Below are 24,891 nucleotides of genomic sequence, written 5' to 3'. Positions count from 1 at the left end.
ACACACCCATGTGACAAAGTTAAAAGTTTCGATGGGAAGTCCATTGCTAATCGGTTCTTTCTAAAATGTTAAACGAGTGTTTCAGTGATTATTTTACTTCACAACGTAATAACGTCAACATGTACTTGATTCGTTCATTTTAAAAAGTGTTTTATTGTAATTTCACATGTCACAGTTTCAATTGGTCGTTGAACTCATGAAAACATCAATAATTTAGAACCTAAATATACGTTTCAGTTACATTAAATAATACTTAAATCAATTTACATCTCTTGACTGAAAATGTTTTAGGTTTCAGTCCAATTCATTCATTCATTAACAAGATATACGACTCTAACGAAAGCTTTTTTTCCATAAATCGGATATCGCAACTGTTAGATTTTGTAATCTAACCACTGATCATCAGTGAATCTAACTAAAAACACAGAGAAATAACTTTAGCGCCATTTGGTTGTCATTTTAGTTAAAGAAATAATTTAAAGCAATTAAATTAAAAAAGTCCCCGCTTGGGACCTTTGGAACGAGCAGTAAGGAGTGGGGTTTAAAGGGTTAAATTGAACCGGAAGCACTTGTTTCTGTGTTACATCCTGTGGAATAAGGAGACACTTTTGAAATGGTCCATGGCTTGATACTTTACGTTTAAAAACTCCCAAATGTTAGCAACATGAATTACATGCCAGGGACTGCGAGCCTCATCGAGGACATTGATAGTAAGTCGATTGCGAAATGATTAAATATATTGGATTCACCCCGGCGAGACACACACTCGACGTTGTGTAATGATGTTCGCTTAGACGCTTTTATAAAAAGCATTTATAAAAGTCACGTTGGTGTTACATGTTTTAGCAAAAAATGTAAATCTAGTGCTGCTCTTTGCTATTGTTCCGCAAACTGAGCTAGTCTGATGAATCAAATAATCCAGAGTTCACGTGAATAATAATTGCCTCCATACAGGTGTTCGTGTGATAACATTAAATAATGACAGAAATCTCAAAGTTCAACAGTGTACGTGACTCACGATGCTTTAATTTCCTCCTTTTTTTCTTCTTTTTTTTTTAAATAGAAAAACACCTTGTTCTCCTTCGCGATGGAAGAACATTGATTGGGATCCTTAGAAGCATAGATCAGTTTGGTATGTATAGTGGCCTGACATTATTTTGCAAGCATCTATTTTTTTCTTTTTATTTCAATATATTTTTCATCATTTACGCTCTCTCATGAAGGTCCATACTTACATGCAATTCAATGAACACACTAAAAATGTAGAAAAATGTCTTATTATTTTGTCCACACCATCAGGTCAATGTTATTTGGCTTTTTAAAGGATTTTAAAATTTGTGTTCCATTAAAGAAAGTCATGCAGGTTTGGAATGACATGAGAGTGACAGAATATACATTATTGGTTGAATTATGTCTTTAAGACTTGTAGTAATGTGAAAAGAAAAACTGACATTGCTCAGTATGAATGTTTATTTTCATTGTAAAATGTGCCATTATATTTGAACCTGCATGATTTCTTTTTTCTTCCACAGCCAATTTAGTTTTGCATCAAACAGTTGAACGAATCCACGTAGGTAAAAAATTTGGTGACATACCTCGTGGAATATTTGTCGTGAGAGGAGAAAATGTCGTCTTGCTTGGGGAAGTAGTAAGTACATGTTTTCATCGTCCTGCTACCCTTGGGATGATTTTATGACTTTGTGTAATATTTGCAAGCCATGTGGCGTATGATGAGACAACATTTCATGAGGGTAACAAATCTGAAATTTAGCTTATTTGATACTTTTTTTGGATTTTCCATAATAATAGAATAATACGCTATTTTCCCCTTCCAGGATCTGGATAAAGAATGTGATCAAATCCTCCAGCGAGTTTCCATTGAGGAAATTCTGGAGGAACAGCGGACAGAACAGCAAGCCAAGCAGGAGTCCGAGAGATTGAAGCTACAGGCAGTGAAAGAGCGAGGTTTATCGATTCCTAAAGCTGACACGTTAGATGATTTCTGAAACAACATTTAGTTCTTTTTTGGATGATTTTATTTCTGTTTTATTGGATGGTTTTGTTTGGTATGAGACGACAGTCTGTCTTGACTTTGAAATCATTCTGTCCATTGATAGAGTGAGTCTGACAAGATTATGACTTCAGGATTTTGTTTCACTAGTTGCTTGTAAAGGCACGTTTTGAGAATTGCCTACCATCTTTGTTTTTTAATGGCTGATGCCATAGTGAAATGAAGGATGGACCAAACTGAAGCACTTGTTGACGTTTAGTTTAAAATTAAACAACTGTAAATGTATACAAGAAAAGTTTATTTCAGTGTTCACTATGTTATGGAAATGACGCTATGGTTAAGTTGGTGTACTGTATAATGTAAAACGCAACAACACTGAAAATATTTTTGTTCTATTAAACCTGTTTTATACTGATGACAGGCTTTTAATTAATTGTCACTCTATTTGATTCTGAGAAACCAAATATAATTTTGATGTATTGTTTTTGGATTAATCTCCAGACATGTTCTTAGTAGCCAATCAACACAGAGGGATGGTGTTTTAAAACATTAGGGTGTAACTATTTACACACCTGTAGATTAGAACACAGAGTAGAATTATTATATTTAAAAACTATATTTTTTATATATGAATATAATTATTTAAATGTATTTTATAATTAATTTTAAAATCTCCACAATTACAGAAGTTTATTATATGATTCAATTGTGCCCTCAATAGGGATATAAGTCTTTTCATGTGAAACATGTCCTTGCATCAATCGGTAGCTAGGGGGTGATTTTGCATTTGTTCTGTTTAGAGGCAATAGCTCATGGAGAGAAGGACAGTTTAAAGCTTGTGTTAGACAACAATACTTTTTCACATAGTGAGAAGAGGACATGTCATGGCTACAGTGACTATATTAGACTAAATTTATTACAGTGAGTATAATAATTTTATCTTGATCCCAAATCTTGATGTTGAAGTGTATACACTCTTAATGATTGTTTCATATTAATAAGCTCAGAGTAGGCTATTTGAGAATACCTCAAATGTACAAAAGGGAAGAAATGCCCTAAATTTCACTATATTGGGTTTAAATGTGTTTATTATTAATATATTACTTAAAATAATAACTATAACAAAGCACAATGATACAGGGGACTGTACAACAGCTAATGTTTGTCGAGTTTCACTCTCCCAGAACAATAAGTGCAAATGAGAAACAGAAAACCCGGAGTGGAACAGAGTGATTGAAAAACCTTTGGGAGGTGAAATCATCTTTTGAAATTTCCAGTCCGGATTTCAGTAGCCTATGTGCGTTGTTTGGTGACACCAAACTCGATGCTTTGCTTGTTGCTTTGATGAAAAAGAAGCAAAAATATACAAACTAGCTTGCCAAATTTTGTCTGAAACATAATTTGAGTAGGCTATTAAAGGGATAGTTAACCCAAAAATGAAAATGTGCCCATTATTTACTCACCCTAGGTTTATATGACATTCTTCTTTCAGGCGAATACATTAAAAAATGTCCTGGCTCTTCCAAGCTTTATAATGGCAGTGAATGGCTGTTTCTGTTTTGAAGTCCATAAAAGTGCATCTATCCATCATAAAAGTGTTCCACACAGCTCCAGGGGGGTTAATAAAGGTCTCCTGAAGTGCAGCGATGAGTGTGTGTAAGAAAAATATCCATATTTAAAACTTGATAAAGTAAAATAACTAGCTTCTGACCAAACAAACATACGGATTCCATAAAGCGCAACTTATGAGGGAATGCGACGTACTGCTGATATTTACGCTATACGCCATGACACGCACTACGCTACTTGCAACGTCACACGTTGTGTAAGTTGCGCATCAGGCGCAAGTAGACTGTGTTTGGCCGGAAACTAGAATTTTACTTTGTAACGTATTAAATATAAATATTTTTCTTACACAAACCCATTGCTTCCCTTCAGAAGGCCTTTATTAACCCCCCGGAGCCGTGTGGAGCACTTTTATGATGGATAGATGCACTTTTATGGACTTCAAAACAGAAACTGCCATTCACTGCCATTATAAAGCTTGGAAGAGCCAGGACATTTTTTAATATAACTCCGATTGTACTCGTCTGAAAAAAAGAATGTCATATACACCTAGGATAACTTGAGGGTGAGTAAATCATGGGCTAATTTTCATTTTTGGGTGAACTATCCCTTTAATATCTTGAATTGTTTTAGAAAAGCAATACCACAATGCACATTTGTCTTGGTCGGTCTAATTATTAGCATGGCTGTGATTAACCCAGCAGCTGAATAACATGTGTTCAAAAGAATTCTTGTTCATGTCATATTGAATCAAATTGATATCTCTGATAGTGATAAGTCATCATCAAAATGGTCCATTAGCCTGAACATAAAACTCGTGTTCTTAGGAAATGGACTTGAAATGGCCCCACTTAAATGAAAAAAAAAAAAAAAAAAAAAAAAAAATCTTTGCTATTTATTGGCCTTGACTTTCAATCCCGGGCTATCCCACTTTCTATTATTGCGCTCAGTGCAGACTGAAAGAGCGGGAGCGGCTTGAATGTGCTGCTATCAAATATCCTTTGACAGCCATGCATGCTTGTTCTTCAAGGCTCGTGCGTCACAGCTGCATTTGAACACGCCCCTTTCAAACGCTTGTTGAATAGGAATGACAAGGAAACATGACAAGCGCTAAAGATGAATCTCGTACACCGTTATAACTGCGTGCGCAGTCCTCAACCTTTCGCATCGCTTCGCCATTTGAACACCGCTCTACCGCTGTAAATCTGAACGGAGCCACGGGGAAAGCCGCTTGGGACCCAGCCAAAAATTACAACTGAAAGCAGAAACCCAACCCTGCTTCGATTACGCACCGAGAGAGGGAGCACGCTGATAGTGACAGCGGCACTTCAACAACTCCTGTATGATCGACCGTACTCTACTTGATCCGTTTTCTGCCGTGCACCCTCAAAGGATGTAGACCTCGGCCTGCTGTCTTTGGCATGTACGTTTTAACGTGACTTGTCGCCAGTGGCTCGACAACGCTGTGTTTCAACAGGCAATGCCTTCCTTACGCCTTTTGTGGCGCAAACTACAACAACCACACGCGTGTGTCAGCGATTCATTGTTTTACGTGTGTATACGTGTGTTGATCATTTAAAATGCCTAGGTTTTGATTTAAATACTTTTATAAGGACGGAAAATAGCGTATTCTGCTGGGAGGAGCAATAAGGAGCTCTATCTACTCTTCGGCTTCCACGGCAATATCACGGTGTTTTTTTGATGGAGCTGGAGAATATTGTTGCAAACACGGTACTCTTAAAGGCAAGAGAGGGTGAGTACGGAAAATGAAAATGTGATGTATTATAATTATTTTAATCGTATGTAGTTTGCTAGTTTTACAGCCAGGAAAAGCCCTGAAACCGCTGCTCGTGCAGCTTTTGTGATGATGTAATCTCAAACAGATGCTGTGTGAATTTATCCAGTACGACATGCAACATTGTTTCGAACACCTCCAGCGGTTCTTTCATCTGTTATCGACGTCATGACGCCAGCGTCATAATTCTATAACATTGTATCTTTTGACAGTTGGTACGTGTTTACGGGTTGAACGCCCGAAAACATCAGCTTCCCACATCCGTTTAACGAGCTGAAAAGCGAGTCGTGATTTTTAAAAATGCAAGTGTGGAGATACTACAAACTTCTCGCGTTGAATAGCCCGTTTTGGTGGTATTTTCTATAGGCTACAATTCATTTCCAGTGAGGTAGGCTATAACGTGAGCTGTGTCACTGTGTAAGGAAATGGTATGCTACAGCTGCCACCTTTTTAATGTTTTTCCACAAAAACACGCACTACTGATGTTATCTCGGTAGGTCCGCCAAACCAGGTCAGCAGTCGATAAGGCGACGCGAACTACGCTTGTCTTCGTTACCGCGAATACCACAATAACCGCTAAGTTACTTCCTTTGCTCGCTTTTTGATATACGTCCTCATCAGATGACCGTTATTACACTGAAGCTTGAATTGATTTAGGTTCAAAGTGAACCAAATGTAAACCTGGCTGATCCACAATCCTAGGGTAGAAAGAGTTTTAGTATGTGTTGTGTTTTTGTCAGGCCTCGAATAGAATTACCATAGGACAGATGATAAAGGCTAGCATAAAATAAAGCAATGTTTTAATTTTACATATTCTCCATTTTGACAATCAGTGTGAGAAATGATTTTAGTTAAGCTGCTCTCTTGAACCTGTGTGCATCATGGAAAACTATAACGGAGTCCTGATGGGTCTTGAGAACCTGTTTTAGATATGGAACCGGCTGTCTGTTTCAAAAGGAACATAATTAAAATTTAAATTCCATTTACATTTCACACTTCTCTTTTTTTCTTAGAAAGTGAATCTGAAGTTAATTGCTAACTCTTGAATCCCAATCTATAGTTACAATTCAAACATTCATTCAAATTTTGCTGCTTGCAGTTTGTTGTGACCTCCAGTTACATCTCAGTGCTGTCATTCATCTTGTGTTTCTTGTCATCTGCCGTGATACTTCAGAGCTCAGTTATGACATTGTTCAGCAAAAATTGCAAAATATGGAGCTGGTGAACCTTGTTAACCATAGCTTCCACAAACGTCTTGCACCATTGGCTCCATACCCAAATTCTCTTGTGGACTGAAGGCACAAGGCCAAACATTCAGTTCCTGTGCTCATTGTTGCCCTTAGCCCAGAGTTTACCATAAATGACCAGGTTTTGACAAGTGTTAGATTTACAGTGTACCCTCACTATGTTGTTGAACAGAGAGCACTAGCCTAGGCCAGTAATGTTAGCTAAACTATATACAAATAATGTAGAGGATTTTTTTTTAAACGATGAAGCTTGGTTTATTTTGTTTTTCCACACTTCGGATAGTAGACTAAAGAGTTTCTCTCAATGGACAGCAGGGTTTGCAGAGTGTTTGTGTGGACGGTAATGTGGGTGAGTGTACATAGTTTAATAGTTAAAGGGACATTTCACAACACTTTGTACAAATATTGAAAAAAGCCTTTTTACAAACATGTTTCTCGTCATGCTACTGCTCTTATTCATGTTGAAACCCTTCTGAACATACAGTGAACATCAGGAAATCAGTCTTTTTAAAGTGGTCTTGTGTTTATTGATGTGTGCAGTTGTCTGTGTGTGTGCATGTGTGTGAGAGGGCACTTGTTCAGTGAGGGTCTGCTTTGTTTGTTCTATATCCATATGTGTGACCCCCCCCCCCCCCCCATTTGTTTATCACGCTGTGTTTGGAGCAGAAAATGAAGCGCAAGGCACGCAGACTCTCGTCCAAATGTTCGACTAGCAGCAGATAACAGGAAAAGCAGAGTTTACAGGCCGCACAGTCTGTTTACATGGCTGAAGCCACGCTTCCGAAATCATTAGAGAGTCCGGCCAGAGCCAGGCAGCCCCAAACTAAACAGAAATCCCATCTACGTCTGCTATGATATTCTGGTTGGAGATATTCAGGGGCAGACATTGAAAAAGGTAGGCCCCTTGTGTGTAGTCTTAATTTGTACTGAATTCTTAATTATTAAGTAGCCTGGCATAAGCCTATGACAGTTTGACTAACTTTCTCTTTGATCTGTCAGTCCACTTTGACGTAGTCAGAGCTCAGAAAACATGTTGTGCTAATGCACATTATAATATTGAAGCCCAGTGAAAGATAAAAAGAGTTTACAAAAAGAAATTTCTCACTCCACTCAACTGTGAGATGTAAAGGCATGGGGTTCTATATTATAGGGACTTCTTGTGTCACATCATGAATTGTGCTCTAACATTTTGGAATGCAGACACATTAAATTGAGCTAGCATTGCAGTATGTTTTGGGCATGATCACCCTTTCCTGCCACCACTAGTGACATCATTTCCTACGGTAACACCGTGTCTACACCGGACGCAAGGGGCGTGACTTGACAAAATACAATAGAACCCATTATAATCAGGGATGCTGTCTACACTGGATGCGACGCGACACGTCAAATTCCCAACAGTAAACTGATGCCTGGTTCTGTTTCTGACTTATTCCATATTCCAAACAAATAGATTTGCAATGGTCGCGTTGCATTGTCCAGTGTTGACACAGTGCAACACTTGACACAGTACAACAACTCTTGCTGTTGCGGCGCAACTTGCTGCATCAAGTGAAGCGATCCAATGTTATAGTAAGTCCCAATGCACATATGCCTACATTATGCAGTTCTTTAAGCCTAGTAAATTTCCACAAACATGAGCTGAAAGAATTGGTTAGATTTATGAGGGAAGTTAATTCGCAAATGGAGAAATATCAAGATGATGTAAGGGAAACATATCAGTCAAGTTCATGACCTCAGATATCGGGTGTGATTATTATAGACAGACAATACAGGCAGATAGGTCATAAAAAATAGCCTCATTGCCTTCAGTCCAGGGTCAGCTCAGAGTAGGATGTAAAGTCAACATGAAATCAAATCTGTATCTGACCCTGTTTAGTTATTTTATGCAACGTGAATGATTCATTGGTGGATGTTATTCCAAAGAAATATGTTTTTCTTCATAATCCTTAAATGTATTAAGGTTCTCTTCCTCTGAAACAACTTTCCTTTTCAGCCGATGTCACTGATGACATTTATTATTTAGGCATTATTTTAGCAATTTTTCATTTGATTTGGCTTTATTCTATTATGGATCATCACCCACTTTTTACCATCCAACCCCTAATTTTTCCTCGTGAACAGTTTGATTAATTATTGTTTGGAGGTGGAATAAACAGTAAATCAAATAACAGTAAAAGATCTATGAGGAAAATAATTACTATCATTTGTAGTATCAAATCTCAGTATAGGTGTGAATCTTATCCTGCCTCACCATTCTATTTGATCACAGTAACTTCAGAGGGTAATGATTTGATTATAAATGCTCAATATATCACGATGGAGCTTCATCCAATTCTTTTTTTAAATAATAATTTCTACATTAATAATCACAATATAGTTTTTTTTAATCTTTGCTATTAAAAATAAGAACAAAGCTGCAAATAACAACCAGTAGAACAAATACAAGACAGAAACGTGTGCTTTAATATGTGAAACGTGTGTAAGTGCGTTACATTTTTTTTATATCTATTTAACTGAAGCTTTCAAGTATGAAATACAGAAATTGAATAATTAATTGTAGAAATAATTACAATTACATTAATTACAAATAAACAAGTTATTATATAAAGCTGCAAAAGTTATTCAGTTAAGAGCAGTAAGTGATTCCCTCTTTTCTTTTGTTTTTGATTAACATTAATGATGCAGATAATAGAAGGTTTATTATATTAAGACCTAATGCATGGATCTAATTTAATGTTACACATCAGATTACCCCCCTCCCCCCCAACTGTTTGTTCACTTCACATAACTGACTATGTTTACGTGAATACTCGAAATAGGCAGGTATTCTGAAATAATTCTGTGTATCTGACAGGTCAAGCACAATACGCTGCTAAAGAGAACTGAATTCGGGATCAAATTGTGTCTGAGAGAGGTGTCTTTCTGTGCACGCGCTTCGGGTGTGTGTCAGGCAGTGCAAGATTTTTTTTTGTGGCTCTTTTTTTTATCATAAAATCATGTCCCGCACTTTATTTTCTCTTTTAATGCATGTTCTTTTAGTAAAAACCGAAATAAATGTGTCCAAATATTTGCTTTCAAGAAGTCATTATCTGCGAACATCAGATGCAGGTGCATAGTGCATAGGAAAAGGACATATTTTATTAATGTATGGTAAGAGTACTTTATTTCACAACAAAACATTACATTAATATGTATGATTAGCCTATTTCATTTTCATTTATGCAGAATTGTTCACACCCGCATTGTGATGCAGTGTAAAAACTATTGTATTCCCATGTTTTCATAACTTTGACAATTGATTGTTGTCAGTGCATTTTCTGGACAACTGGTCAGTCTTAAAGGTGCAGTAAGTGATTTCTGAGAAACTCTGTTGAAAGTGAATCGGACCAAGCACAACACACTTGTAGCCAATCAGCAGTAGGAGGCATTTATGCTGTTCCATCAGCTCCATCTGATGTCAGTGAACGTGCATTTTCATTCAGCCACTGTTCCGTCATGCTGCACATGCGTGTTTGGCTTGTTTACACAAGTGTGTGTGCATGCTTCTTTGACGCAGCAAACAGCTGTGTTGAAAAAGTATTCTTAAAATGCAATCTAAAAAATCTGAATAATTCATAATAAATAATTATTCACTGTATTTTGAAGGGCCCACAATAACAATATCGTGCATATTCATTACTGTGATACATCATTGGCACATGTCTAGGGAGGAAAGAGAGTGAACGAGGGAGATTTGAAGAAAGACTACAGAAAGAGAGATGGCTGAGAGAAATAACGAAAGAGAAATGGTCAGAGAAATATCACTGGAAAAAGAAGGCTTATGAGCTTTAAGACCCAAGTTAATATTAGGAAGGATTTTATTTTTCCTTGTAGTTCGTTCGTCATCTTTTCTTTATTTTTTGTGAAGCCTTATTTTGCTTCACTTCAGCTATAATAAAAGAGACATCCACTCTTTGCATTGCATGTTTGTGCATTTTGGGGGCTGAGCAATGAATCGAGGGGTGTGTTTGTTTGGGTTGATTTCACAATTTTGATTTTATTTTTAAATGTTTAACTAGTCAACTTAAAAACATAACTACAATATGATTCAAGTAACATTCTCTTTATTAACCATCTTTCAAAAAAGTTATATTCCAAGTGCACCACACCTGAAGTGATCAACATGGTGTAAATGTAAAACAAATGACTTATTTGTTAAATATCTTTGCAGAAAATACGCATGAACTATGAAGGCAAAAATTGTACAAACGTATCTTAAACATATCCTATATACTATAGTGTTTGAAAGCAGGCGTCTCTCAGTGAATCCCTAATAAATCCACAGATAAACTTTCAGAAAGCTTTCAAATGCTCCTGTGTGTAACTGTTTAAGCGCTTGGTGAAGACATGTTTTTGAAGCATTGATCATTGTAGCCAATCACAGACATATTTATGTTGAGCATGTGAACACAACGACCAATCAGTGACATATATGTTGAGAGTGTAAACGCAATGGCCATTTCAGAGACATATATTTTGAGTGTGTGAACACAATAGCCAATCAGAGACATATATGTTGAGTACGTGAACGCAATGGCCAACCAGAGGTGTTTAAAAAAAATCCGTTCAGCAACACTCAAAATGCTAGAGGAAAATGCTGGTATCTTCATATTTTTTAAATTTCAGTACCGGCTTGGTACCAAAGTCGGTACTTTTGGCAACACTAATCCTGACCCATCCCAATTTGTAGATTGTTCCATTATTAAGATGACAGAATTACAGTAAATATTCATGGAACAATAACTAAGAGCAGCCCTTTTAACCAGGACTTTAGGTAAAAAAAAAATTCCTTTGGCATTCTCTCATGGAAGTACCATTGTATTGGTTTCTTTTCAAAGAATGAGTGAGTGAGTGACTGTGTCTGAGAGATGGTGGGGGGTGAATTCCTAAGCAAGGCTGTAATCTGACCCTGGCCTCCAAAGACAGCATAGGCGATTTGGAGTGCACGTCGTAACCCATGACGACGGCGGACGAGGGGGCTCTCCTTCCCATTCAAGAACTCTGGATCTGGCAGACTGCTCCTCTTTGCTGGAAACTGCCGTGTGAAATCCTGAAGAATAAACACCATCCAGACCCATGTAAAGAGGTAGTCAGAGGCAAATGAGGAGACTGAAGTACAGAGAGCAAAAAAAGAGTGATAGAGAATGCAAGGCAATGAACGAAAGGAGAAAGAACTAAGAAGAAATATTGTGTCACGCACATAACAAGCGGGAAATCTGCTGCTGCTGCTTTGGCCAGATGCTAAAAAGTTGCGCCACTGCGTTGAGAAATTACATTCTTGTGTTGTTAATACACAGCTTCCAGTGTTAAAATGCACTTTGTCGTAGAAGCGTCGTCTTATGTAGTTTTACACTATCATAGGTGATTCTTGCTAAAGGAAGGATCTACTAGGCATGGGCAATGATTTTGCTGGCTGTATACAGTTAAGCTACTGAATGTTGCTGTTATTTTTTTTACGAAAAATAGATAATTTAATAGTAACTAATAGTATGTTATGTATGTATGTATGTTTGTAAGTATGTATGTATAACACAGGCATTGGTCTGATTCTCAAAGAATGCATAAAAACGTGTTCTTTGAATACTGTGTTAGTTGCTTTGGATCAAAATGTGTGTCAAATGCGTAAATGTGAATGCAATGATTTGATCTTCATTTGCTGCAGCAAGCTGAAGTTTTTGTGTGAATCCATTATTCTTTTGAATAATTCAAGTAATTCACAGAAATAAATCATAGAAGTGTCAGTGTGCCATTTATTTGTAGTTAATGAAAATATTTCATTACTTTTATTTAGTACTACAAAGTACTTTGTAGGCCCTATTTATATATTGGTGCATATAGCATAACTGAAATTATTAAACATAATTTTTGGCAGTGTTCATTCAGTGAAAAACTGTAAATATACCATAATTATTTTAGACTAAATTAGATTTTTGATAAAAATAGATAATGTATTTACTGTACTGCTTGATCAAACGAATCTTTAATTTCTCTAAACAAAAAAACAATCGTTTATGTTTAGGTTCATAGCAATGTTATATGAATATAACAATGGGATATATTTTATTAACTGTCTTCTAAAGGCTAAAATTTGTAATTTTTTATTATTGCTACTTTGAGTAGGCCAGGCATACATAATTCTCGCATAACATTTTGCTGAACCATTGTTTATCCACACCCAGTCTAGCAGTGACTGCCGCATTAGATGGATGTGTTGTGGTACAAGCAGCACAAATATGTAGCAGAAGTGCTGAAGCTTGTGTTGGGCCGAGACTGATAGGCGTGAAAATTGAATTTGACTTGCTGTAAATGGCCAGTTGGTTTGCGAGCGGACGTCTGTTGCCTTAGCTGATGTCATTTCTGTCTGATCTAATTCCACACGGTCAATATCCATACTAACTTGTTGACTGACTTGTGGCGTTGGTCACATTTAGAAGTGGTCGAGGGGAAAGTCGTGTGTGCTTCTGAAATGACTGGGTTATGTTTGAAGTCAGACTTCAATGTTTTTTATTCAAATGTGGATGTATCAAGAGAAGAGAGCAGGGTGTTTGGGAAATGTATGCACATGTGAAAAAGTATGACCTCCACTATCAAGGACGTGTCCCTTTCCTAGTTATTAGATATGGGCCAAATTGTCCCTCCACAATATTTGATATTCTTGATGCTGCTCTTGTGTACTCTATTATGCACCACTCTGTATATTGTTAGAATGACAGAAAGTTTTAAAAGTTCATTTTTAGGATGGTCTACTTCAGTGGTCTAACAGCATTCGTCAATGAGCGTTTACATACACTTAACCTGATTATGCTTAATCTGTCTAATCTAATAATGCATGTGGTTATATAAAAACATCAACCCTCAAGGTCATAAATGGCTTAAGCATAAACCAATCGACATTTTTGCCTCTTACCCCGATTTTGCCCGGCTTGTAAACACATTAACCTGCCATCTATCGGCTTATTGAAGTGCGCATGTGTGATATGTAACCTCCACACAGTGCGAGTGGGTCAATGTAGGGGAGGAGGAAATAAATGGCAAGCTCCGACCCAAGAAATTCTTGACCCAAGATATTATAAAAATGTATTGGAAACACAGTTTACTTGCGTTGATGGATTATTTGTTTGCTTGTGAACCAGGACAACGGGTTAATTCAATAAGATGATTTTCAGGAGTTTTTCATCATATCGGTGTGTATGTAAACATGGTCAATGTTAAAATGTTTGAAGGTGGGCTTTATTGTTCACAGAAGGCAAACATGAATTCCAGTGTGACGCTTCAGTTTTAGCGGTGAAAGAATGTGAAGATCAGCTACTGTAGACATTTAGCTAAACATTTAATATTTGACAACTGTTTTATGATAGAAATGTTAAATGACCAACAACAGTAATATCCAGTCAGGCAAACTACTTGACTTTTTGTGTAATTTTGCCATTTTGAATTTAAGCGATTCATGTTATTCATAATTTAATGTTCTGTGACAAGGCAAGAAACATTAACAGCTGTTTTCAACATATTAGGAATTTGGTTAAAGGGATAGTTCATCCAAAAAGTTGATGGGCCCCATTGTCTTCCATACGTATATATAGTAAAATATATATTTTACTTTCTTTTTCTTCCCTTAAATCCCTTTAATCCTTTAATTGTTTAATTCCTGTAAATGTCATAATTACACCCCTCCCCTAAACCAGTATTTAAGACATAGTTCTGGCTTCTGGCCTTTCATGAAGCTATATGGCTTCAAAGTAGTCGTAATAGCTTTGTGGTGTTTTTTGGATATTGATTGACATGGTTACTACAAAGAGTTATTGTATAGAAATAAATAAGTCATGTCAATGTAAGTAACTTTATGAACTGCTCACTGAAGTGGTGAAGAGGTGCTAGAACAGAGTTCCAACATAAGGAAAGGTCAAGATAGTGTGACCTTGAGCTGTCTTGGTACTCATTCAATAATTGTTGGCATGAACTGGGTTTTGACAGCCCTAGAAGTACTGGGCCAAGGTGCAATTGGGGAAAATAGGGGGAAAATAATCCATCTGATCTCAATTTAAGGACTATATTAATGAATGTACACTCTTAAAAATAATGTCTAGCCAGCTATTTATTGGCATGTATGGTTTTATGAAGAACCCTTAACGTCCATTGAACCTTTCCATTGCACAAAATGTTATTATAGTGGAAAAAGATTGGTTACATTTAAGATTGTTCTTCACACTAAGAAAAAAGGTTATCATATAAACCGTTCACTGAATGGTTCTTTGAAATTATTTAAATAAATAAGACAAATAATGGTGAAATTTAGACATTGATTTGCTCAATCATTTGCTCATTCATTTTTTAATCCTAAGAAATTAATATAGTGAATATTTGAGTATCACCTGTCCTGCTGTTTACTTGCCTGTCATTGTAGAGAAAAGCTAAATAATGTTTCCTGTAAAGGTTAGTGCTACAGTGGAGAGAATTTGGACTTGGGACTAATTAGATGGTGGCTTGTAAAGGTGTAAAATAGTTCCATTGCATTTTCACATCAAAATACAGAATGAACAACTTTTGATAAAACTGAAGCATGTCGCAACAGGTTTTGGGTGCTTGTAGTTGATGTTCCACCATGAAGAACAGCTCAGCGGTTGCATCATCAGTGAGGGCATTGACATGAAGCTAAGAATGCTGGAGTCAGAACAGCTAAACTTTCAACCACATTCTGTCCTGCTGAAGTGCAGGGGAGTTTTCTTTCATTTTCATCTGCCACATTTTCCTCTACATGTTTTTTACAGGCTTTATTACCTGTCCTTAAATGCAGTCGCTTGCTCTCATTTGTGTGTGTGACGTAATGCAGTAAAGTTTTAAAAGCTCTTCTGAGTGGAGAGACTCTAATGGAAGGGAAGGTCCATCATCATGAAGTCTTAACCTCGCCTTCAGCCCACTCACTCTCCATGAGAGCCTGCTTGTGTTTATGTGAGAGTGAGAACAGAGCCAACTGTGAAATATTTAGTCTTAATTTGGACTGGCTGTAAAAAATACCATGCATCACCTGTTCATCAGCAGCTTTTTAAAAATGATTTCTTTTAGAGCTTTTTTGCCTTTTACTTTTGGAGGTAAAAGTGGGAACGATATGATTTACCCCTGTACCATGGCGTCAACCTTGAATGTTATTTAGGACAGATGACTGGTAGAATATCTCATTACATGTCTGAAATTCTGCTTTGCATATTACAAACCATGAGTACATGCAGCCATTCTTTGCATATCGCTTTGTCCGAACGAATACAGTGTGTCCTATTGATGCAAAATTTGAATAACCTCTAATATTACAGTATAGAGAAAAGTAGGATAAGATGTGGCATCCTTAATCTTTCACACTGTTTATTTCCTGCTGTATTTCATCATACTGAGCAGTACGTGACTGAAAGATGCACATGAGAAAAATGAAAAGTATTAAGGCAAAAAAAAAAAAGTCTCCTTTCAAAGTAAAGTTTTTACATGGCAGGTAAAATCATTTTTATGAATTGACTGTATAAATCCATTGCTAAAATATGTTATAAATTAATCAATTAAGCAGTGTGCCAGATACCTTGGGGTAAGCTGTGCCAGTGGCTCTTCCAATAGTAATTGTGAGCTTTGCCTTTAAATGTATGACATAGCCTAATTTACTAAAATGTTGAAAAGTTTTTACTACACTAAAATATGTCAGACAATGAATGTTTTCTTGGCTGGTTGATGCAGATAATAAGCCTATAAGCCCACTGTATCATATATGATATGCACATTTCTAAGGCCTCTAAATGATCAACATGACCAACTTCACTGAAAAACGCGCTGTACATAATCGTCTACATGCCTTCTGTCGTCGGATTAGTTATTGTGAAAATGGTTCAATAAACTTGCATTTTAAGAAATTTGAATTTTCAGACTTATTTCATATGTCAGGTTTTACAGACTTGTAATGTGCAATAAGACATTGGAGTATTTTTAATGTCCTTTAACATCCATGGAATCATTCCATTGCACAAAAGGTTCTTGAAATGGTTCTTCTATGGCATCACTGTGAAAACCCAAAGTATGACGACACAGCTCACCCCTAATGTGGGGGACTTTTTTAGAGGAGAAATGTTATTTCTATGGCCGTATACTGTAGATGTTTTCTTTTAGTTTTAACTGCTAACAGTCCTCATATAAAGAGTATTAATATTACCTCTATCTCATTTCTGCTAGCATAGAGGACAACATAGATGGAGCAGAGGGACCTCACTCCTTTTAGTAGTTGAAAGCACAAGCAAATTCTCCTAAATATTTAATAGCTGATCATATTAGGGGTGGGGCTTGGTTAGAGCTGAATAACAGCTGTTCCAATTCAGAATAACACTTTTGCTTTTTTGCTTTTCAGTTAGGAAAAAGATCAATAGCAAAAAACTAATTTATGCTCTGATCATAATGAATGCAGCACTAAACTTGGCTATTTTTTTGCTCAGGATGTTCTTATTGGACAGTGATGATGTGCCAAGAAACCCCTGAACTCATAAGAACAGTCAGGTGGAGTCCATGGGTGGAATATGAGGAGCTTGAGGGGGAAGAGAGGGAGCGGCAGTGGTGTAGAGGAAATCAAGAACAGCTGGCGAGGAAGCTAGGGGCTCTACGAGGAATAGCGAAACCACTTTGACCCCTTGTCCAAAACAACTACTGCAAATGTATTTCCGCTTCACCGCTTTGAAGTTCTATAACGAAAGCATTGTCAGATTTCTTGATGGCATTCCATGCAACCATTTAAGGCAACATCCCTGATTACAACAGGCCTTTTATGTTTCTCTAAATGACCTGTGTGTAAAAGAAAGAATAAGAGATAATCAAATGCCATATGCCTCTCCCTGATCTTTCATGTTGGGGCAGGTACTGTAACTGGCCTCTCCTACTTCTTTTTTTTTTTCTCCATTGCTATCTATTCTTTTCCTGTGGACTTTGAGATGCCTCGGTGAAAGCATTGTGCGGCACACTTTGAGTGCAAATGCTTTGTGATGCTTGTGTGTTATGTAATTGTAGCACAAAGCATCCATGATGGCAGTCAGACCGGCATGCTTTCTCACATTCCACACTGTCGCTATATATAGTGCCAAGGAGAGATACGACACCTGGCTTAAGTCTCAGGAAGAGTTTAATGATTCCTTTGTGTTACAGGTCCTGTTAAACAAAGACAGAGTTACATGCTCACACACCCATACACGTTAATTTGAAATGGATATCTTTCATAGTACAAAAAACTGTTAGGGGCCTCTATCCTGCATTTTTAAACACAGAGACACATTCTGTGTAAATGGCCCCTTTTGGTTCACCATTTGGTTATCTTGCAAATGTGTTTTAATTAGGAATGTGCAAAATTATGTTATCAAAATGGACTTTTTGGTGGGTTGCCTGAATAACTAGTTGATTAAACCGCCCCTATTATGCGTTTTCAGAGATATTCATTTCATGTAGCATGTAATATAGCTGTTTGTGATTGTAAAAGGTCAAATTGCATGATAAATGTTGTTATTGTCCCCCAAAAGAAAGAACTAATTCTGAACTGCCTGAAACGAGTCGTCGGTAATTTCAGTCTTTCCTACGATGGTTTATAACAAATCTCTTCTTCATTGGCTGCCTGTGAACGGCATCTACTTTGAAACATGCAGTTGTTGCTGAGGCCTGGAAGAGTTTGGTTCGCGTTGTCGATATGTTGAGAAGTTTTTTTTTTGTTTTGTTGTTTTTTTGCGTGCACTTCCAAAAGATGAGGACTCAGGCTTGAATTTATATGGTAAAACCAACCTATCACTATGTATAGAAAAGCTGAGAAATCCTACAGAGCTGAAATTCAGAGATGGTAATGGCCGTTTAGTTTTTTGATATACGCTGTAAGTGGTAGACCAATCACAACAGACTTGAACATGTGACCACTCAGAGCAGAGTTGGCTTTCAGAAGGAGGGGTTTAGAGAGACTGAATTCTTTATTCAAACTCTGTTATTATTATATATTTTTTTGATACAATGGATTTTTTGACCTTTGATGCAAATTCAAGAATTCCTAAAACAATGATGCTGGTTTTATGTTCATCTGATCTGACCAGTCAGATGTGTTCGTAGTGGTGTTCAGCTACGCGAGCCCTACAAAATAGAGTTAAATGCACCACTAGGGCTGTGTTCGATACATTGATACGACGTTGTATCGTCACATCCTACTTGTCGATTTGAGTATTCTCTTTCATGAGATTACTACATCTTCTTGGCCGGGTTACGTTTCTTCAAGCCGTAAACTCTAGGGACAAGGCTTCTAAACCGTGAATTTTTGGGGGAGTGATATTCAAATGACGATTGTTTTCAGCCACCACATTTATCAACGTACGATGGGATTGGCAGCATACGAATGTTTCATAAATCGTACGTGAACCCTGTCGTAAGATGATTTCTGCGCTCTGATCTGCACTCCTTTCTATGTTAAATTGATAAATGAGGCACATTATTTGTACCATATGGCATAATTTTCCAGCAAAAATTTATTTTAATTATTTATTGTACATTTAAATGCTATATATATTTAAAATATTTTGCATATGTAACGTATACACATAATAGATTTAAAAATAATAATGTCAGACAACTCAAAAAGCGACTTGTTTCCTTCTATATATTCGATTTTTTTTTAAATTTATTTATTTATTTATAATTTTACAATATTTTATGTAGATTAGAGTTTTTATTATAGAGTTATTATTTATTAGTATACACTACTGGCAAAATAGTTAGGAAGAATTAAGATTTTTAAAAATGTTTTTGAAAGATGTCTCTTATGCTCACCAAGGCTGCATTTATTTGAATAAAAATATAGTAAAAACAGTAATATTGTGAAATATTATTACAAAAAAAAAATTGGTTTTCTATATTTAAAAGAATTTAAGTGTAATTTATTCCTGTGGTGCAATGCTGAATTTTCAGCATCATTACTCCAGTCTTCAGTGTCACATGATCCTTCAGAAATCATTGTAATATGCTGATTTGGAATAATTTAAGAGTTTTAAATTTATGTTTATGAATAGTAGTATTTATTATATTCATTTATGATGGGGGAAGTACTGTCTGAAGCATTGGGCCAGCAGAACGTTTTGTTTGACTTTTGTACAATAGGACTAAACCTGATTCGCAATCACTGCTGAGTTGCTCTAAGGCCACACACTAGACCGACTGTGTTCCCACTCGACGTACTTGCAACAGACCCCATCTGACGTGTGTGTGTGTGTGTGTGTGTGTGTGTGTGTGTGCGTGCGCCAACAGATTTTGCCCCCAAGCTCAAAAGCTATTTTTAATTCTGGTAATTATCAAATGTCACATTAAGTATGCATGGCTTCAAACACTAATGTAGTCATCTATGTTAGTTGTGTAATAAATTAATGCCCAATCAAGCGAATTATTCTGACACCAGTTTTAACTTATATATTGGACCTAGAATTTAGAAATTAGCTCATGCTGGATAAATCTGCCTTTTAAACAAATGTGTGTTATGAGAATGCAAGAAAGATTATTTGTTAAAGTCATGCATTATATAAACAAAGACAATTCAAAATTTGCATTATGTTTGCATTCATAAAGTTTGCATTCAGGTTTGCAGCAACAAAACAGCAGCTCGGTTTTTCAGAAGGAATTTTCTAAGGCCAGAATGATGGTAGATTGTTATGGGTGGTTGGCAGGGCATTGCTATGCAGTTGCTAAGATAGTCTGGGTGTTGTTTATTTAATGGCATTGCTAAGGCGTTAACATAATGGCTTACATGTGTGCTGCTTTTACTCATAGGATAGTTAAACTGTCTATCAGATGCACGTATTAGATTCTGGGATGGATTTTTTATTTGTTTTTAACAGCTGTTTAATGAATTCTGGCCATTTGACATACTATTTATTTTACTTACTGCTTTTGACATACTAAACAGAAGGGAAGTAGGCATATTCAGAAGAAGCGATGGTCTCTATAATATTCTGCTCCCTAGATATGGCTTGGTTTTTAATGCAAAAACCTGATCCCTTAGAAATGTTTTAGCCTACCTATCCTCAACAACTTGTTCTAAACCTCTTACCCTTAATACAAGTAATCGTAATAGTGATGCTTAACTTAGTTGTAGTTTAAGTCTTGAGCATGTGTTGAGATACTGGCAGACAACAAAAGAATAGTGACTTCATAATATTTTTGAACTTTCAATAAAAAACGTTTTTGATGACGAACACCCTGTAATATAGATAACTGCCTTTCTGTTGTTCTGTTTATGTTCTGATATAAACACATTGAGGATGCTCTAGATATCAAAAATCAATATTACAAATATTTGAAATCTTTGTACAGCTGTAGAAAACGGAAGACACCATTTGTATTACAGTACAGCAAGAACCTGTTTCATGTTTGACTGTCATTGGCTCAAAAGGGAAAATTCTGTAATTTATTTAGTTGTCTTCACATTGTTTCAAACCCATATGATTTTATTTAATCAGTGTGGAACACAAAATATAATTTTTAAAGAATATCCTGGCCAATTTTGAAGACTGACCTTCAAAAAAGTACTCAACAGTACCATAAAATCTTTATATTTCTGTAACTTTTGAAGCCATAGAAATTTTTTGTTTGATAAACAGACTAAAATTTTGTTAATCACAGATAATCTGGATTACTGAGTCTCGAGAAGTGGGTCGGTCAGATTCGTAAATGCGTCTTACAACAGGTTTTGCTGATTGGATCAAAATATTTGTTAAAGCAGATATGACTCAGAAGATAGAATTGTTTATCATCAATGTGCCAAAAAGAGGTTGGACCAATGTCAAGATTGTTTGTGAAAACGTTTCAAATTTGTAACTGGTCCTTATCATATGACTTCAGAAGTCATGGAAGCAAAGACATTGACTGCTTTTATAATACTTTTATGGTGATTTTTGGAGCCATGTTTGGAGCTTGACTGTCCTCATCCTACATTCTTCCAAAAATGACCTTTCGTGAAGAAATTCCTACAGATTTGGGTGAGTAAATGATGACAACATTTCTATTTTTGGGTGAACTGTCCCTTTAAATGGCGCAGACTTTATGTTGAATCTTTTACAAAGCAAGCACTGTTAAGTTGAGCCAAAGTGAGCATGGCCTGATTGCTAAGTTTCTCTTGGTCATGACTCCTTGAGTTCTTTTAAAAGCTGTTTGAAGCCAGTGCCTTTAAAGCGATAATAAAAAGACAAATGACCGCATCGCACTGGAACATTTCAACAAAAGGCCTCTTCCTCCAATAGTCCTGGCCTTCACCTTTGGAAAAGGCGGCACTTTTTTACATCCTGTGGCACAAAGGCTTCTGTTGTAGTTTGAGGGGCCACACCTTGGAGAAGTCCTTAAACACATAAGCACATGGACTTGAAGATCAACTATGTATAGAGCAGGTTTGTTTTCACTTAACACAGGTAGTCGTGTCACTTTTATTTTCTGTACCCAGACTGTGTTGGCTACCGTTAGTAGCCCGCGCCGTGGCAAAGCAGAGTTAAATAAACACCAGCTATGCTGAGGTTTTGTTTGATAGTTTCTAACACGTTGGGTGTCTTTTGGAAACCAGTTGTGTGTTCTCACTTATGATGACATGGACTGACGTAAATCCTGATAAAGCCATGACTTTAGCATAATTTCACACTGTTTATTATTAAACATTTTCAAATTTGGTGATTTTAAAATCACTCTATATATGGTAACAACAAAGTTCAAATATGTATTTTTTTATTTTTATTGATACACAATATTTGCCCCGAAATTAGATTTTCAAGGGCATTTTTTCCTAGACATGTAAAAACAAACAGCTTGAGTCAATTTAGACTACTGATCGAAAGGTAAGATTTTTTAAATGTTTTCGAAAGAAATCTCTTATGCACACCAAGGTTGCATTTATAGGATCAAAAATACAGTAATTTTTTAAAAATATTATAAGAATTTAAAATAACTATTTTCTATTATAATATATTTTAAATAGTAATTTATTCCTGTGACGAGAAATTTCAAAATAACAGCATTTATTTTTCTGTAACAATCTTTACTGTCTATTTTGATCCACTTAATGTGTCTTTGCTGAATAAAAGTGTAAAGGTGATGATACACAGCGCAAATTTTTGAGCAGTGTTGCTGGGCAATGTTGCCGTCAATGGGCAACCAGATGAGACACAGGGCCCACGACCGATCTAAATTATCTAGATAGAAATTTATTGCCCATTTTCAATGAGAAAGTGCCCAAGCAACAATCGCTTGGCAAGATTGCCCAGCCACATTGCTCAAAAAGTTGCCCTGTGTATCATCACCTTTAATTTCTTTTCATTTTTTTTAAATCGTACTGACCCTAAACTCTTGAACGGTAAATGTCAAATACTTAATTTTAAAATGTACAAATGTACAATAAATTTAAAGTGATTGTTCATCTAAAAAATTTTATTCGGTCATTATTTGTTCCAAACTTGTATGAATTTCTTTCTTCTGCTGCAGTTATGCCCTTGCTGGTTAATTAATTACTTTGGATATAGCAGTATTTGTATTTATGGGAAGTCACGTTTTTGATAGTGGTTCGCAGATTCCTCCAAATGGCTCCGGCATGAGCACCAGCAGCAGTTAGGTAGCTACACCTGGTATACATTATTAGGAAACCTTGATAACGGATGAAAAACAGAGAAGTTCACTGAGAGGGCATTTTCATCCCCACATTTTATATATCTTGGGCATTTTTGCCCCAAGGCCTGGTTAATTTCTTACACGGGTCACAGCCCACCATTTCATACCCAAAAAGGGTCTACAAACTAGATTTTTGTTTTGTTTTTTCTAAAATACCAATTGAGAGAACATTGGTGTATATATAGTGATGCTATGTTTTACCTCTATGTTTTACCTATAATGGCTATTTGAGTTGTTTGACATTATTGTAAAAGTGTTACACAGATGGTTAAACACACACGGCGTTGTAAAAAAACAATCTCTTTTTAATGGGCATGCTATAATTATAAGTATAAACAGCGTTCACTCTTGTCTTCCAGGAAGATCCTCTTTACTTGATATAAGGCAGGTTTGGCCTTTTTTTCCTTTCTTCCCTTTTTTGTTCAAGTCTGTGAATGCTTTGCAAACATTTTGCTAACTCTGTGAATTCAGTGACCGTAGTTTCATTCTTAAAACATGAAAGTGAATAAACACAAATGGCAAAACATAGCATCAGAACGGAGAGTTGGAATTGACTAATTTGTTTTTTTCTTCAACCATTAGCACATTTTTACTGTATGTCATTCTATTTTTTTTTCACGCCTTAATTTAGTTATGCTGCTTTTTCAATATACTTTTTATGTATAGATTTTATTTTCCCTAATCCCAGACCAAGGGAGTCCATTTCCACTGAACAATTTAAAACAAATAGATGTATTATAATATTTATCATTTTAATGAACAAATAATTAAATATAGGCTATATATATTGTTTGTTATGTAAAAACCCATGGGCCAAAAGTGCTTAAAATTGAAGAAACTGTTACTGTATAACAGAAAACCAGTCCAAAAAAGAAGTCTTACACATTATGTCACGTCCAATCACCATGTGAACATGAATTAGTCTTGAAAATGTAGTTGCTTAGTCTGTTGTGCTACATTATCAGATTTTTAAGAAGCTGGGTTGACATTAATGGTTAATAAAAGAATGCCATTCAAACAAGCACTACAAATTAAAACCCTAGGCTTTTGCATGATTACATGCCACTGAGGTTTGCATTTTGCACTATTTGACTGTGTGGTGTAAATGCAAATGGCTTTCCAGAAACTGACATGGTGCCATCACAAGAGAAGTCTATTTTCTCTTCATTCACCTCTGCTTTTGCATGCAGCTTAATGGTGATCAACGTCATCTTTCAATTCATTGATTATGTGGTAGTCTTTCTGTCATTGTGTGCATGCAAACCAAACGGGCACCATTTTGCTTATGCATGCTTTTGATGTTGATCTCTGACATGGAGTTTATTATTGTGGTATAGTGTGTTTGAATGTTGCCAGTGTTTCCTGTTCGACATCTGCTGTCAGCCATCAGAGCACAAGAGATGCTAGATAAGAATGTAATGTTTGATACACTGTCAACAAGCAACCAATACTGTAATATTTAGTAATGGTTTATAAAGATAGTAAAAGCCTTTTACACGTTTAAATGGCTTAAAAATAAAAAGCGTATTTTGTGTAGCTATTTAGTTAGC

The 24,891-nt window shown here is 36.2% G+C and overlaps 2 protein-coding genes across 4 annotated transcripts in view; both read left to right on the top strand.

Moving 5' to 3' along the window:
- The first annotated feature begins 55 nt into the window (after window positions 1-55).
- lsm1 (LSM1, U6 small nuclear RNA associated) lies at window positions 56-2,438 on the top strand. The gene is made up of 4 exons (XM_079896364.1): window positions 56-710; window positions 1,064-1,132; window positions 1,533-1,648; window positions 1,836-2,438. Exons 1-4 carry the CDS (start codon window positions 665-667, stop codon window positions 2,004-2,006), a joined length of 402 nt encoding a protein of 133 aa, XP_079752490.1. The 5' UTR covers window positions 56-664; the 3' UTR covers window positions 2,007-2,438.
- A 2,200-nt stretch (window positions 2,439-4,638) lies between these two features.
- grk5l (G protein-coupled receptor kinase 5 like) overlaps window positions 4,639-24,891 on the top strand; it is a 68,661-nt gene continuing 48,408 nt past the window's right edge. For all 3 annotated transcript variants that reach the window (XM_079897607.1, XM_079897609.1, XM_079897608.1), the window contains exon 1: window positions 4,639-5,330. In XM_079897607.1, coding sequence (XP_079753733.1) covers window positions 5,279-5,330 — 52 coding nt within the window. In that variant the 5' untranslated portion in view covers window positions 4,639-5,278. The remainder of the gene's footprint in view (window positions 5,331-24,891) is intronic.

The sequence above is a fragment of the Squalius cephalus genome (assembly GCF_949319135.1).
Source record: "Squalius cephalus genome assembly, chromosome: 16".
Taxonomy (NCBI): Eukaryota; Metazoa; Chordata; class Actinopteri; order Cypriniformes; family Leuciscidae; genus Squalius; species Squalius cephalus.
Note: the sequence above shows the minus strand (reverse complement) of the source record. Positions and strands in the feature narration are given on the sequence as shown.